The sequence below is a fragment of the Cyprinodon variegatus genome, unplaced genomic scaffold, assembly GCF_000732505.1.
Source record: "Cyprinodon variegatus isolate N-32 unplaced genomic scaffold, C_variegatus-1.0 Scaffold1523, whole genome shotgun sequence".
Taxonomy (NCBI): domain Eukaryota; kingdom Metazoa; phylum Chordata; class Actinopteri; order Cyprinodontiformes; family Cyprinodontidae; genus Cyprinodon; species Cyprinodon variegatus.
This window is the reverse complement of record NW_015151976.1, coordinates 49,300-66,851: the sequence shown is the minus strand read 5'-3', so window position 1 is coordinate 66,851 and position 17,552 is coordinate 49,300. Positions and strand designations below refer to the sequence as shown.

General features: G+C 39.5%; 1 protein-coding gene across 1 annotated transcript in view; it reads left to right on the top strand.

Annotated features, from left to right (window-relative positions):
* Positions 1-3,003: 3,003 nt before the first annotated feature.
* LOC107103759 (phosphatidylinositol 3,4,5-trisphosphate-dependent Rac exchanger 2 protein-like) overlaps positions 3,004-17,552 on the top strand; it is a gene marked incomplete at its 3' end in the record, with an annotated part of 55,012 nt that continues 40,463 nt past the window's right edge. The window contains exon 1 of the mRNA XM_015403575.1: positions 3,004-3,469. Within this exon, the coding sequence (XP_015259061.1) occupies positions 3,332-3,469 (138 nt within the window). The remainder of the gene's footprint in view (positions 3,470-17,552) is intronic.

Below are 17,552 nucleotides of genomic sequence, written 5' to 3'. Positions count from 1 at the left end.
TTCAACCACTGCTTAACACAACGTTGCTATTAATGAGGGAAATGTAGTCAGATCTTGTGTAAACATTATACAAACCTTATTGTGATTTGTCATCTCATAATACTCCCACATATGAGAGGTTTTTCTCTTTTTTTTTGACGGCTCCATTTCAACCACTGCTGAAGAAAACTGTTCTGCTGATACCAAAGCACCTACAACAACCCACGAAGCAACAGGATTCATCGCGCTTTTATTTTGAAAACCGACACGCAAAATGAAGCAGTCACGTGACCAATGCAATGTTTGTTGCCAGTCACCTGGTTTTCAACGAGACAACACAGGCCTCGAAGCGGGGCTTCATTGACACGCCCCCTTATTACTCGGTACAAGCCTCGAAGCCTGGCTTCAGATAGCCCATCACTACCCCCTGATGTCTCCTTGGTTTCTGCTTAGTTTTGACTTTGTTTTCATGTTTTCATTTTGGATTTCCTGCCTCTGTGTTCACAAACCTTTCATTAAACCCACAAGAAAATCACCTCTGCCTCCTTGCCCTGCATTTGGGTCGACAAACCACAACCAAATCCTGACACATGGATCCTTCCCCCTGCAACCCTCTCCCGCTCATTCTGGTCGATACAACAGGCCCACGATTGGGGAAGTGCAGAACCATTCTACCTTTTTTCCACAATAAATATTTGTTTTTAATCTGATTGTATCTGGTGTTCTTATCTAATAACCATAGATAAGGGCTGGCAGATTTGTGGAGCAGTAACTTTTGGTGTATCTCTATTACAGACGCAGAGCTTGGATTCCTGTAGATCTTCCATCCTACCATCTTGTATGAAGAAGCCAAAATACTTGAACTCCTTTTGAAGCAGAATATAAACTCCAGTCACATAGTCTTTAACTTAGAAGAACTGACTCTCACCCTCCCTGCTGTATCTTTGGAGCTTCAGAGAAAGCTTAAGTTCATGGTCTGGACACACCAATAAAACCACTTCATGTGCAAAGATGACACCCTCTTTTACATATTAACTGATCATGAACACAGCTCACTTTGATAATCAGCATTTAAACTAAATAAAATATTGCATGAAAGTCTAAATCAATGCTAATTTTCTTTGGTTAATAAAAGTTTTTATCTGCTTAACTAGAACAGCTATTTGATTGGATGAAAATGGAAACTCATGTAATGCTGCAGTGAATAACTGATTGGCTTCGATTGTTTGAGGCTGTTAGATGTCCTTTTTATAGGATTTTAGTGCTATGATTAAAAAATAACATAAGGAAAAATATATAAAAAATGTAGTCCATATTAGAAATGTGAATACAGTTTTAAAGTCATCATTAGAAATATTAAATTGTTTTCCAATACAAACATATTCCAATTTTTTTTCAAATACACAGTTCAGGACATTTTGGAGATTTTATTCAAAATTAAACAAAAAGAACATAATTTGACTATCCTTTGCTATTTTTAATTGAACTGATGAGCACAATTACAGTGACAACATTTTACTATTTATGTATAATCCACTATTTCCTTTTTTTCTCCAGCTTTTATTGTCGTTAGACTGTCACAAGTACAGAGGAACGAAAATCTCTGCATTTAACCCGTCCCCTTGAGGAGCAGTGGGCTGCCATTGTGCGGCGGCCAGGGAGCAGCGTGGGAGTAAAAGGTCTTTGCTCAGGGAGCCAGAGTGGCAGTCTGTGGGAGTGGGGCTCAAACTCAGAACTTTCCTATGGAACAAGACAATTTACATAAAAAATACGAAAACGCAATTGCATTGTCTTATTCCAAATGCATTTTATCTAAATATCTTATTTTAGGAGTAAAAATACTCATTCCATTGGCAAATCATGTCATTTACCTACTCAAATTAATGGTAAGTACACTTAATTTAAGAAATGTATACTTATTTCTAGATCATTTTTGCAGTGTAAATGAACAGAGACTGTCTGACCTGATCTGTGAAGTACATTAGAAAAGGTTGGAGAAAGGAACTGATCACTGACTCAACATTTTTAGGTGTACTATATTAGGGGTGGATCTAGATGGGGGGCCAGGGCTGGCCATGGCCACCCTTAGCCAATCATTGGCCACCCCTGTTGCCACTCCTACCATTTTTTCCTCTCAAGTAGAATATTCAAAACAATATAATTTTTATATATTAACAATTACTTGACAACAAAAACTCTGTGGTTAATTATGGACCTTAATATACCAACATTAGAGATGATTAGTACAGAATTCATGCTCTTTCAGAACTAGATTTTGTGTTATATGAGATAAAGAGAAAACGATGTGTCTCTGCGAGTCATCTAACTGTCTTCAGTGAAATCATAGATACTGTAAATAACTATTTTAATAAAAACCTAATTATTAATTTAGGTAAGTAATGATGATGGAAAAGATGTTTGCTCGAAAACTCAAACCTGAAAGGATTTTATCCAATATAGCTTTTATCTAGACTGATTTTTTAATATATTTGTCTATTTGTTAGCAAAGGCTGTAGAAAACTAAAGTTTGTCTTTATTTAGAATGGAAGTTGTGCTTGTTCCTGTTGGAACAGCGTAGATTGACCCTGAGGTTCTGGCGCCTATCCACTTTTGGCCCCCTCTCAGTATACATTGGTTAGTGCCTGGACACCTTGATAAAAATGTTCTGGCTACGCCCCTGTACTATATATCTGAAGAAATAAAATGTTAACACTGTTAAATTGGCAAGATCTGCAGAGATAGCTGAAATCCTTCGGGATAATGTAGTTATCCGTTTTAAAAGCATACATTCTAAGCCTACTACAGCAATTATATATGGTGAAAGGTTTTAATTATTCATTTCCTGCGCGCTTTGAATAAACTTAAAATCAAAACTTTAACCTCTTGGTTCACAGGGCCCACCGATGGGCAATGAGCAGTTAATAATTGAACTTCCTGTTGGGCCTTTATTTTGAAAAAGTCAATTGGAAGCTGTAGGCCACATAGCGTTTTACTTCACACTAGTCCGCTACTTTTAAAGCTGTTGGGATCTTGGAGTAGGATGAAGGATTTCAAGAGTCACATGCACTCAACTTTTAATCAGTTCATCTTCTCTCCTCAGACACAAACACTGTGGGAATTTCTTTCTTCCTCTTTAAAAACTTTCTTTTATTTTCCACTTTCCTAAACATCTCAATTCGGACATTTTTCCGGGACTTTTTAAGGGCTTTAAATCGCAGACACCGGTTGCTTCTGAACATGCTCTCCTCTGGCGCATCTGAACTCAACCTGCTGGCGTGAAACAGTGACCTCCTGAAGAAGAAGCGACATTTTTATTATTTTTCTCCAACATCCACATAAGTTTTCCCCCAGGATGACAGAAGAGACCAGAAACGAGCACAGAGCAGAAAGCGGAAAGGATTTGGAGAAGCAGCTCCGGCTGCGCGTCTGCGTCCTAAATGAACTTCTGAAGACTGAACGGGATTATGTGGGAACCCTGGAGTTCCTCTCGGTGAGTGCTGCTGCAGATATGCATGCAAACAGCCCGCATTTTACTCCATCTGATCAATTATCCCACGAGGAACAAGCAATTTAAAGCAGGCGGCTTAATGTGCATGGTGCGCCACATGGATGGTTCTAGACAGGAGCCAACGGGGGCCAGTGCCCTGTTATGGCCCCTGTACTGAAGGCTTAATACTCAGAGAAATTATAATGATGATATGCGATGGAACAGACATGGTTACTGGATCTATTTCATTGTTTTTCTTTAACATTTCTGTTTTATTAATTATTTTTAAAAACAATAAGGTGATAGCTTCAGTGGTATTGAGATAGGAGCCCAATTTTCACCTGCTAAAAGTTTTTTTTTTTTTTTTCAAAACAAAAAAATGCTGAGTTTATCAGTTTTTAATCAGTTGTAATGTATCAGTTCTAATTAAAATTTTATAGAAAACATTCATTATTAACTTAAATTAAGTCAAAAATATTTAAAATTTCTAAATTCTTAATGTATATTGACCTACAGTAACAAGACATAGAACTTTAATTAAACCTAATTGAATAGAAATTTCAATTCATGCAGCTATATTACTATATTTGAATCCCTTGCCCTGTTTTATATTTCATTCTTTTCATTCAACCGCCACTGGTGCACCAACATCCCTGCATGCTGGTTATCTTATCAGTTGTCTTGCAGGCCTTTGATGAACATCTCTTTCCTAGTGTGACATTAAAAATGTTGCTCCGCTTTGATCTATGGGATGTTTGAGGCTCATAATCTTTCAGCCAGGTCACACAGATATTGGTCTGACAAGGATGTAGCCAGAAGATTTTTATACGGGTGGCGAGTCAGTAACCAATGACGACTGAGGGGTGGCCGAAAGAAGATAGGCACCAGAACCTCAGGCTTAATCTACACTGTTCCAGCAGGAACATTAAGGAGCAAAACATCCATATTTTCTAAATAAAGACAAGCTATTCTTTCCTACAGCCTTTGCTAACAAATAGACAAATATTTAAATTTTTCTATTTAAAACACGCCTGCTTTCTAGATAAAAGGTAAAGTGCATAAAATCCTTTCAAGGTTGAGTTTTGGGCGAAAATCTTTTCCATTGGCATTACTTACCTACTTTTATCAGTAATCATTCTGCATAAACTTGATATTTACAATTACTAATATCTACATAAATTGATTATTTAATAAGTTTTTACTAATCTAGTTATTTACTTGTGATTTTACTGAAGACTCCTAGATGACTTGCAGAGATGCATCATTTTCTCTTTACCCCTTAAAACAAAAAATCTATTTCTGAAAAGAGCATGGATTCTCTTCTTATCATTTTTGAGGTTAATATTTTGATGTGCATAATTAACCACAATGTTTTTGTTGACAAGTAATTGTTAATAAATGAAAAATTTAAATGTTTTGAATATTCCACCACAAAGTATTACTGTTGCCACCATCTGTATTAGAGGGAAATAAATGGTAGGGGTGGCCACAGGGGTGGCCAATAATTGGCTAAGGCGGGCCATGGCCTGGCCCCCCCATCTAGCTCTACCCCTGCACATTTAAATTCCACAAACTTCATGTTGTTTCAAATCCTTTTCTTCCCCGTGCTTGAGAAGCCGTCTGTAATCCAGAAGCTGCCAATTAAAGTAAAAAAGAACAACAACAACAACACAAACAAGCTATATTCAGCAGTCACCTAAAACAATTTGTGCAATAATAAAACTAGACACTGTGTTTAAGGCTCCTTTAATAATTGAACTTAAGTGATCTCACACTGGAGAAATTTACCTCCACATTTAACCCATCCCCTTGGGGAGCAGTGGGCTGCCATTGTGGGGCATCTGGGGAGCAGTGTGGGGTTAAGGGTCTTGTTCAGGGACCCAGAATGCAGGCTATGGGGATCGAACCGGGTGAATACAATCTTCTCAGAGCACAAGTGCACTGCTCTGACAACTAGGCCAACACTCCCTTCCTATAAGCCAGAAAAGAGACATATCATCACACTCTTAAAATAATGACCTAAGGCATTTTTTCAGGTGTTTCAATAGTCTCACACACACACACACACACACACACACACACACACACACACACACACAAAATAAATCATAAAAAATAAGTCACACTCTTGACTCAGGGGATAAATAAAGCAGGGGTGTAAATCAATAATTTACTCAACTGGTGATTTTGTCAATTTTACAAAGCAGTAACCAGCGTCATTAGGAGGTGATTTAGGCAGCAGTAGAATTTGTTTAGAAAAAAATTCATTATTTTGCAAAGGCCATAATATTAAACATGTAGGAAAAGGTCAAATGTAGTCATCTGAGGCCTTAATTGAATTTTTTGGTCCACCTATGCAAACGGCCTATACATGTTTTTTTTATGTCTTGTTGGCGCAAAATGTAGTCAAAAAAGCAGACCCTTTAAATCATCTCCAAAACACCATCCCTACCCAGAAACACAGTGGTGGGGGCATCATAATGTGGTGGTGACTTTTTCAGCAAGAACAGAAAATAAGGATGAGAGCTTTTTGGAAGTTGGATTCATTTAAAAACAACCTAAAAAAAGAATAAAAAAATTAAAAAACTGTTTGGTTTCCCAAAGATTCGAGGCTGGGTCAGGTCGTTTAGACACTTCCCTAATCTGATCTTACTGAATTTCAGCTGTTTGGCAAAGGAAAAGGAGGTAGCAAAAAACTGAAGTTTCTTGATGCACAAAGCTGGAAGAGCTTTACCCTAAAAGACAGCATCTGGAGCAGAGGTTTTTTTTGCAAAGTATCAAAATAGATGCCTGAACACAAATGCACAATCCCCTCTACATTTAGAGACTAGTATTAAAATGCTTTAATATTAGATGCTGTAATGAATAGGTGAAAAGTTTTAAAGATGAACATACTTTGCATAGTATTTCTAGCTTAGTTGAATTTTAAATTAACACATTACTACTTCAACAACCATTTTCTGTCGATATATTCAAAAAATTAAGGAAAGCTTCAATAAAGACTTCTGCATCTCAACACAGTGTGATTACTATTTTTTTTTTTCACACCAAAGTTGCTGATTCCTGTTTTCTGCAGGATTACAACTGCCTAACATAATTATACCTCTTGCAACACAGAAGAAAGCATTTCCCATCTCATCAGATCCATATGGTGCAAACTCTGCCAAGGACATCGCAGGTGGACTCGAATGGAAACCATTAGCACAAATGCAGTTAACACCTGGCTTGCCACTGCATTGTTTAAAAAAAAGCAATGTCCTCTTAATGGCTTCACACCCAAGCCAGGTGGCCTGGAAACATTTTAGAAGTAGAATGCTCAGTATTCAGGGCAGCATTTAAGAAATGAAGAAATATCTTCATTAAATCCTCTGCCACAGCCATCCAGATGTTTCCAATCAGAGCAAAGGAGAGCAGCAGAGAGAATGGAGGTCTTTCTGGCATTGATAACAGATAGTTTTGGTGGGAATGCAGCTACCCCTCCCTTTATCTCCCCCGTTGTGCTGTTGCAGAGATTAATTTTATAGGTGACATCCATGTGAGTGGGAATGTTTGCAGAGACGCCTCGGATTTGCATAAGTTGGAGTGGTTTTAATATACCTTATCTGATGCTGTTGGATGAGATTAGACTTTGAGAGAGAAATATCTTCATGGAGTTTCTGGAGAGAATTGTAGAAAACACTGAGGATGATCAAAGACGAGCCCTACTGTGGAGAGGGGTCACATGGCAGGCTTTAATCTCATCGGGGCAATAACAATCCCCAAGCTTCCCAAACACGAGTCATTTAGGAGCCACACAATTCTCTGTGTGTCTAGAGGTCAGAGGGGAGCCGGCCCCCCTCCATGCTGCCACTGGGTGTCCAAATCGACGAGGGTCTGAGTACCAGCAGGGACGGAAGCAGGCTGAATATTACTAGAGGGGGTGAAAGGGAAAAGGATCACTGATCAGACAGTGCCAGAAGGGTGAAGGGTGTGAATAAGTGGCTGGGCTTCTTGTTAGCCATATTTCCTCGAGGAGGAATTCCTCTGAGGTTGGAAATTGCTGCAGAACAATGAGGCTCCGGTAGGTTGGCAAAGTTGAAGTGAGGTGCAGAGATTGCTTCTGCTGATTTGTGGGATCAAATCACAATGCCTGCTCAGAACACAAGCTTTAACATTCAGGTTAGAGGGACTTTTGTTCTGGGAAAGTCTCAGCCCATTGTTTATGTCCTTCATTCTCTTGCAGGACAAAAAAAGGTTGCATCTTTATGGCGTCGCTGAATTGACTTAACTTGGAATTCTATTTCTGGAATATTCTATCCGACATTTTAAACACATGAAGATTCCAAAATAATCGGTAAAGAGATAAAACTTCCAGGGAAAATGTTTGGACATGCCTATCGCTTACAAAATGGACAATTATAGTGTGTGATGGTGGGCGGAGGTGGACACCGGTGTTTATCTTGGACAGCTACAAGCTGATAAAATTATGGCAAATTACAGTGGTGGCTCAAAAGGAGGAACACATTTAGACTCATCTTAAACAGGTTCCCAATTAGTAGGGTCCCTATGCTGTTTTTAAAAGGGCCAGACTTGTCTGGGATTTAACTTAAAGATTCCCCAGGTATCCTCTAGTTTTTTTTCTTCCATACTACTAAAAAAAATTATTTTATTAAAAGTTACTTACTCCTCTGCCCGTCTAAGGACTGGGAATGTTCCAGAGCTTTAAATTTTTACACAAAGACTACTTAAGAGTCCTGTTATGCCTTACTTTACCTTTTTCTTATTTTCTCCCAGACTTCATGATTCACTGGGAAACACCAAAAGCAATTATCCTGCATTTTAAAATCTTAATAGAGAAAATGCCAAAAGTTTCACTGGGGGGGAAAACCTTTCATGTTCTGTTTCTGGAGGAAGATCTGAGCGGCCTCAACTTAATTTATTCCTTAGGGCCTGGTAATGGATTAATTAGGCCCTCTGCTGTGCTGCCACTTTAACAAAAGCTTGTGTAAAGTAAGTGCAATTTCTAAAATAATTTTCAATCCCTTTAATCAAGTTACATAGATATTTTCATATCAGTTTGGTCAATCTTTTTTTAAATCATGTGGTCCAGCTCTTTTTAGACCTTTGAACAGGATCTAAGAGGCTTATTTTGTATGGCCATTTTCTACTGGATGCCTACCATGCCTTTATTTTAGGCCACCACTCCCCTAAAATGGTGGGTAAAGTAGTGGTTAGGGCATTGCGTTTGGATCCCATAGGTTCTCAGTTCAAGCCCCACTCCCGCAGACTGCCACTCTGGGTCCCTGAGCAAGACCCTTAACCCCACACTGCTCCCTGGGCGCCACGCAATGGCAGCCCACTGCTCCCCAAGGGGATGGGTTAAATGCAGAGAGGAAATTTCGCTGCTTTTTTCTTGTGACAATATGATGACCATAAAGTCTTAATTCTACAGGAAGGGCAGTAATTTAATACCCCATTTACACTACCCTCGAAAACCGTGCCGAGACCGGTCCGAGCTCAGTAACTGAGATAACTTATCGTGTGTAAATGGAAAGCAAACCAGTTGTGTCTGAACCGAGCTAGACACAACCGGACTGGGCTAACTGCAGACCGGTTCCAGGGGCTTGGCTCGGCTCAGCTTGGTTTTACCCTGACTCGGTTCTCTGATAACAAGAGCGCATGAGCAGAACGAGTCATGTCCGTCTGGCTGCACATCCCGATTCACACTCCATTCCTGTAGTTGGCGGTAATGCCCCTCTGGAAGTTGCTTGCCAACCAACACAAAACTGAAGAACAACAACAACTATAAACAACAATCGAAATCTTTTGATTTGCTTGATGCCCTCCTTCTTCGTCTTCTTTTTGTGTTTTATGGTGGTTGGCAAACAACTTTTGGTGCATTACCGCCACCAACTGCTTGATTTCCTCCTTCAGTACTGGCAGTAATACAGCAGATCGTCACTAGGTGGTGAGGAGTCGAGGAACCTAGATAGCGTGATTTGTAAACTGTCGTCAGAACCAAGCTCGGCCTGGTTAACTGATCCGAGCTTGGACCGGTCTCGGCATGGATTGGTTGTTCAAGGGTAGTATGAATGGGGTATAAGAGGAAGATAGAAAGAGACGATTTATTGTCTTCTAGGGATCCAGGCAGTTAAATAAACTATGTTTGCAATTGGATGCCTTACGTCTCCCTCTCCTTCAGTGGATTTTGGTTTGTTTACTTCCTGGATGGAGTACTTGGTCACTGGCAACCCAGACAGACCTGTAGGGGGACCTCATATGCACTGCAGGAGTTTACTTCATGACAGTGTAGTGTTACTAATGATCTTTCAGACTATGTTCAGGTTATTGACCAGGTTCTGACATGTAATTCTGGGCTGATCCCTCATCTTTCTCATGATCATCGATATCCCACAAAGTAAAATGTTGTATGGAGCCCCAACTCGAGGGAGACATCTTAAACTTCTTCCATTTTCTTAGAATTGCATCAACAGTGGTTGCCTTCTCACCAAGCTGCTTTCCTGTTTTCCAACCCCAGCCTGTGCAGGTCTACTATCTTATCCCAGATGTCCTTACATAGCTCTCCGGTCTTGGCAATTGTGAAGAGGTTGGAGTTTAATGCGTGAGTGTGTGGATGCCTACCAATCAAGTCAGTAGTTGCATAAATACTAATTTTACGCAATGAAATGCAAATGAATTACTTTAAAATCCCTCAAAGTGATTTTTCTGGATTCTTGTTTCAGATTCTTTCTTTCACAATTGAAGATGACTGTGATAAATGTGAAAGACTTCTACTTGATTTGCAAGTTGGAAAACATATGTCAAATATTTATTTCCTCAATGTATATGATGCAATGAGAGACAGGTCAATGTGGGGAACTAAAGAGTTCCAGACATTCCTGTGGTTGTGCTGATGATAATCCCAAAGGTCACAGCCTCTTGTTTCTATTCCTTTCCTGTCTGTTCATGTTGAGATTTCCGTGTTTCCTTCCTTTTCCTTTATAACAGAAACAAGGACAGAGGGTCTTTTTTATCGGCCTCTGTTTTGCTAAAAGAAGACACAACGTGAATATCAAACTGACATTTGAAGAAGTTACCATGGAATGTACAGTATGTTATTTTTCAGTGAGGATTCTAAGGCCATGATTTCTCTAAATTACTGTAGTCTGAAGGTGGAATTGATTAATTGATGTGCAGTGTTTGGTGTGACATTAAGTTTTGCAACCTCAGATTGAGGAGGGGCAGTGTGGCTTTTATCCCAGCCACAGAACCGATCTTGCTCTCACAGTGTCGCTTATGAATATTTATTAGTACTTTGATTTTATTTGTTTTTAATGAATCTCTAGAGGGGTTGACTGTGTACCTAGTAGGGACTAAGGTCCTTAATTAACCAAAGCAAGAACTCTGTCCACATTTTTTAAGCAAAGTAGAGTTTTTGGATGCTGCCTTGTCACAAATCCTGTTTGTGATGTTAATGTGTTACATCTCAAGGCATACCCCTGGAGAGGAGGGTGTCTGGTCTGGGATGCTCTGAGTTTTATGCTTTTGGCACACAATGTGGTTCTCTTAACGTCCTCAAAGCACAACTTTTAGCATGCCCTGAAGCGGTTAGAAGCACAGTGTAGAAAATGTACAGGACTGATACAGCCAGGTTGTGGGCAGCTTCTGCCTTAAGGGCAGATGATTCTGTATTTTGGTGACTAATTCCAAATTATATCAATGAAATTATCCATTAATTGGTAAGCTGCTGTTTTCTTAAAAACTTGGGTTTTCAATTGTATCAAGCTCTTTACATAAGATGAAGGGGTAATCTAAAATGTAACACAAAATGCACATTATTTTATGTTAACTATATATAGTGCAACAAAAAAAATCACTTTATTAAATTTAGACACAACAAAACAAGAGTCCAGTAGCTTACTGTATGAAAAATAAGCTGAATAGAATTAAATTTATGAAACAGTTGAAACCCCCCATGAATAGAGATGAAAAATTTGCATTGAAGGACTTTACTTGCCACCTTGTGGAAATGAAGTAGACTGCAACTCTAGTGGTTGGAGTGACAGTTTTTGCTGTTAGCCAATCATATCTTTTTCTATTGTGTTCTAATGCCTTCCAGCTTCCTGTCATCACATCCTTAGTACAAATCAGCTCGTAGCTCTTCTTCAAAAGAAAGATCAACACGCGTAGGCTGGCTGAATTTCATCCATGTTTGTTTACCACCCATGCACTCTGGAGGGAAAAACGCATTGCAAGTGACCAGTTCTGGAATCCAAAAGTCTGCAGCCCGTTTAGGGGTTCCGATCCACACAGGAACAGACAGATCCAGGTTCTGGAAATCCACAGAGCGTGAAGGCAGGTTCAGAGTTCCATAAGTCAAGCAACAACCTCAGACAGAAATGCATAGATGCACACAGGCAGACTTTGTGGTTGAGGGACAGAGACAAGACATGGTACCAGGATAACTGCAAAACTTTATAAACTGGTCTCCACCTAGCAGCCAGGATTACAGGACTTTATACTAGCTTCCCCTCCGCCGGCCAAAACAGGAACAGGCCGTGCGGGGAAGAGCCAGGACACGATCAGCAGACAACAAAACAAACACTCTCCCAACCCACTGGCCTCGGTGGACGGGAATATGAACCTTCAGATAACTTGGCCTAACGAGACAAACAAAACAAACAAACCTTAAACAATGATCTGGCCCCTATAGCTGGGTTGAGCCGAATATAAAGCAACAGACGCAGGTGGATAAGGTAAGCGATGGTTAGGTACCGGGCAGAGTTAGGCAGGTGAATGAAGTGAACAATTAAGGTCAGCTATCGGGGCAGATCATGACATAATATTTATACAGAGCCGAAGACGAAGACGTTAATAACAATCCCTTTCTGCTAATGAAGATTCTCAGTCATCCAGGTCATAGTCATTCCTTTCTCATTTTGAATTGAGAAAGGTTCCTGGAGAGGTGGCGAAACGTCTTCAAATCTTGGAAACCAAGCACAGTGGATTTTTTTTTTTTACTTCTTTGAAACAATCCCTTTCCCTTACATTATCATTATTCTTATGTACAGGGTTGCGGTATTGCCTTAGTTAATTCAGAAGGTTTATTTACAGCCATAACTTGAGGGAGTAAGAGAATACATTGCAGCACCATGCAACCCTAACTCCCCCACCCCCCACCCTTAATGTAAATATACAGGATTGAAGGTCCAATTTAAAATGACAAAGCATCACATAAATTACGAAAAACTTCTTTTACTCCCTCGAACAGTAGTGTCAAAATCTTTTTCCAGTCATATTTTTGTAATTTGAGGAGTGCTTTTTGGCTGTCTGCATATGGTACTTATAAAACTAGAGCGGATGTATTTTGAATCCTAAGAAGAATCCTGACCTCTTTTTTTACTGTCCAAGCTAAATGAAAGTCAGGCCCGGCCTAATGGTATCTCAGGTGTTGAGAAAGGATTTGATGGGAAGCAAGTCTAGATGTGTTGTTTTTCTTTCTTTGAACCTTTTTTAATTAGATCTGCTCTGTAATTCCATTCGGCCTCTCTCTCTTTGTGTCCGTACCCCTGTGAGGCCTCTGAAATCAGTGAGTTGATACACTTGCATTTCAAATTTTCAGTCTCCATATTAAGTAGCCCTCATTTCATTATGAACCTGCAACTCCATAATGACCATTTTTGAAGTCTGCCTTTTGTTCTAGCTAAATTGTTCAGTGTTTTTATGCTGTAGAACAGGATCCTTTTCTACCGTTCAGGTTTGCATAAACATAATTACCTCCAAAATCTAAAGGCAGGTTTTTCTTTTAGGAATAAGAAGATGAATTATAATGAGTACGTTTGGCAGAAACAGAATCCTCTCCTGTGGAGATTTTTGGACCAGGCTTAAATCCCAGAATAGTTGAAATAATGAATTATCCTGAGATGGGAGATTTAGCAAGTTCTTTAAAAATAATCAGGCCACTATCAGGTTCTTGCATTTGTTTATAAAAGTGACTGGGATAAACTGCTTGAATTGCACTCTTTGGTTTGTGTAATATAATTTTTTCTTTAGTTCTGAATCTCCCTCCTGCAGAGTTAGTGCCTTAATTTTTCTTCCTCACAGATGCCAGTTTTGAAGCAGGATTTCCTTCCTTCCTGGACCCTCCCCTTCTTTACATTGTGCTACACGCTTCCTGCTTAAAAGCACTCATGCAAACTCATAACCCCCCACTTTACAGCCCTACACTATCTATTTTTCCACCTTTTAATGGATGGACAGCAAATACTGAAGCCTGCTAAACCTTGAAGAAGACCGCTTAGTGCCTTTAACTCCAAATGTGGAGGTGCTACTGCCTTTATCCCTAGAGGAGAAGGCCGCCTTTGATTTGGACTGTGGCAGGTGTCTGGTCACATGGTACAAAACAGTGGCAGCACACACTTGTCAGGATGTTCATGAACTCTGATGTGGGAAGGGGGGCATCCTCACAAGGGAATGTGTGTTTTCAGTTGAGTCAAAGACATGCACACATTTGCTCTGATCTTTGAGCAGATATTGTCCTCTTAAGCACTGCCGGCTTTGCCGCAGAAACAATGGATTTTCTAAAAATGAGCAAGTTGAATTAAGAAAGGTCATCTGTGGTAAATACAGTGATCCTTCGTTTTTTGTGGGGTTTATGTTCCAAGAAGAACCTGTGCTGGGTGAAATCCGTGAAATAGTAATGTTTATTTTTTTTTTTTTACAATCATTAAAAAAAATGAGTTCAGGCTTATTTCCCCCTTCCTTAATGATCGCTTTAAATTTATTGTTCATGAAGGCTTCTGCTCCAGTGATATTCGCAGAGGCAGTCTCTTTGTGCAAAGTAACCTTTTTAAGTCCAAAGCATTTCTTAAATTTTTCAAACCAGCCCTTGCTAGCATTAAATACGCTTGGTACTATGTGAATAGCACTCGTTGATGGCCCGGTATCTGCATCCTCCTCCTCTCCCATGTCATTAACCTCTTAACATCCACCTCATTTTGGGTAATCCTCAGCTATTTTGCATACCCCAATGGAAAAGCAAATAACTTCAATCAAACATGTTTGATTTTCACCCGACCTCACAATTCCTGATCGGTAGGTGTTCGTGAGAGGCTGATCGCCCCTCGTTACACCATGTACACTACACAATGCACAAACAGGCTGAAAGTCGGCCCTGATAGGAAAATTCTTCCATGATAGGAAAGTCGCCCCGAAAAGTGCAAAAAAATCGCACAGTGTAAGCCCGACTTTAACTTACATGTTCAGCAGAAAACCTTTGTGTTGCTTCTGAGCCCCTTTGCTACCTGAAGCTAGCACCAACACCTAAAAGCTTGACTGATGTTCACCCTCATTTCACTTTGTTTATTTATTTTTTTAAATTTGGGTGAAACTTTGAGAAGAAGCCATTTCTCAAATCAATAACTGATCTCCTAGAATCAGACAACAACCAAACTCTATGTGATTTTAACTAATATTCCTATGGTTGCAGAATCCTTTCATTTAGATGTTCACATTGTAACTGGAAGCAAGTTTTTCAAATATTTTGGACCTGTCAAAATTTTTAAAACAGTTATTTACTATAAGTTTTTCAGTAAAATTAACACTTATATTTTGAAACTTACTAGATGTTCTGTGGATACATTATTTTTGAAATATGGATCGTTTTTGTTTAATAACCATAGATTTCAGCTACAATTTATTTGATTAAGTTCTCAAAGGAAAGAAAATGTATTTACTGTCATTTCTGCTATTGAGCCCATTTAGGTTATTACTGACCAGCATTTTGCATGTCTCCACTGGTGGTTTTGATGATTTATATTTGCACTAACCTCCAGTTATCCGGCTCTGCAGATCCAGAATGATTGTATCACTACAAACCAGTCCCAGGAGTAGTATGAATAATTCTGGGCTTTACTGTAGCACTGTGTGCAGCCTTTATGTCAGAGTTCAGCTGCTTAAAGATCCTCAGCTTTGTCCAGCCTGACACGATGGGCCCCTCGCTCTGAATTATCTAATTATGAAGCTGAATAGGATTTACTGTTAAGCCTTAAAGACAATTATAAGTGTCTCTCCTTCTTTCTTTCCTCCTTTTTCTGTTACAGTCTAAATACTCCTGTATTCTAACCTTGATTATGCTAAACTTTTCTGCATCGGGTGAAACATTCATTATCTCATTACCTCATGTTGGTGCTGGCTTTGTTTAGCCACAGACAAATCCAGGATGAACATGTTCCTGCCAGGGTTGAGTTGTGTGGAACGACAGGAAGTCGTGAGGAGAAACTGGCAGTAGTCCATCCCCGAAAGCATCCAGTCCCTGCCTCTCTTGTTCCTATTTGCCAGGCCTGCTGCTCTGGAAGGCAGAGGACCATTTCTACAGATGGCCTGAAAGCTTTCAAATCGGATGAACAGTAGCAGCATGTGAGACAGTCCTGACTGGGAGAATGCCATGAATCAGCACACTGACAGTCTTGCTTAGTCATGTCATAAATCAATAAAATTCTCAGTTGTACGGTCCACCCTGGAATCACAGGCGGATCAGTGCATGATGGTTAGATTGGTTACAAATTGAAATAGGAAGATGAGTCTCTAAAGATCACGTCACACCTGCAACAAGTGTCTTCTTCCATCTATATCCATGATTCCCAGTTCAAAAGGCTTCTAATTTGTCAGTGATTCGTCGTTCTAGTTTCATGTACTTGAAAGGTTTTATTCCTTTTTGTTATCAGATAAAACAGAATTTCTTTAAACAAGTGGCTTTTTAACTAAAATATCAGCTTTGTCTTTGAATTTACATTTCTTTATTTTGTTCTGCTGGGTTATCGTATCTGGATCTTATGTTGCCAGTAGAAGCTTCTCTTTTTTGCTTTTTTTTACATGTTTAAAGGAGCACTCACCCCCAAATTAACTTGTTTTGCTAACAAACTGTACTAATATATGGATGTCTTATTGAGTTTATTCCATGTCTCAGGCATTATTTTCATAGTTTTGTGCACATTTCTTGCAATCCCACTTTGTGTCTTAAGCCTCCTTAGGTTTAAACTGGGTGACGGCATGTTTGCGTCACTGTTGTTGTGACATAACCTGAAACTGATGTCTGTAGCTCTAGCCAGAAGAATAAAAAATGTCTCTGTCTTTACATTTCCTGTAGAAAGATGAATTAGGTCTAGATACAAACGGTTAACACTCTGTTCTACTTATAAAGGCTGATTTATACTTCGAAACTAGGTGGTCTGCATAGGTGTCGCGGTGAACTCAGAGATGTCCCCGCCCCCTCTGCAGACACTCTGCTGCACCTCTCCAAAATTGTAGGTGACTGTAGACATTGCTGCAGACAGGAGGCCTCTGATTGGTCAACGCTCCTTTTCACCCTCTTGTCCCTCCGTTGTCGGACGAACTTGCCCACACTTCATTACCTCAGCTATTTTGTGGTTTTCCCCTTTTGTGGCGTAGAATAAACATAGCGCAGACCAGGCTTCAATATTGAGCATAAATCCAAAATATTGCATCATACCTGCGACAAGCTCACCGCGACACACTGCTGCGGAAGTATGACCAGCCCCAGCCAGTCTTAGTCATACAGGTGGGCTTGGTATTATCTGTTGCTGGTCAAAGTCACAAAACTATCGTCACTGGGATCTACCATGATGTTGTATGTCGCTGCAAATCCATATGTCAATAAAAGCCATGTACTAGTTGGGGATAAGGCTCCAAGGGGTTGGATGATGCAAATGGTGCAAAACCATTAACCCTTTATAGGGCAAGTTACTATTTTTGATCACTTGCATAGGTCTAGAAGCACAAGATAAATATCCAGCCATTCAGCAAAGATATTGCTACATGGCTGTACTTCTTATTTTGGCGTTTGTCCAATTAGAAGAGCCCTTGAATGATATGTTACCTACTGTAACTTAAGTTAAAAAAAAAAGTTAAGTCAAGAAAAAAAAGGTGAAAAGCTAATTGAAAAGGTAAAAAGTTAATAAGCCTAGTCAAAAATTATATTTAAGTTTATAAACTAAAAAATATAAGTGCCAGTATCAGCATTAATGCCTCTAAGGTTATGTTGGACAAAAATAAAATGTGTTTCTTTTACTTTTTATTTCTTATAGAA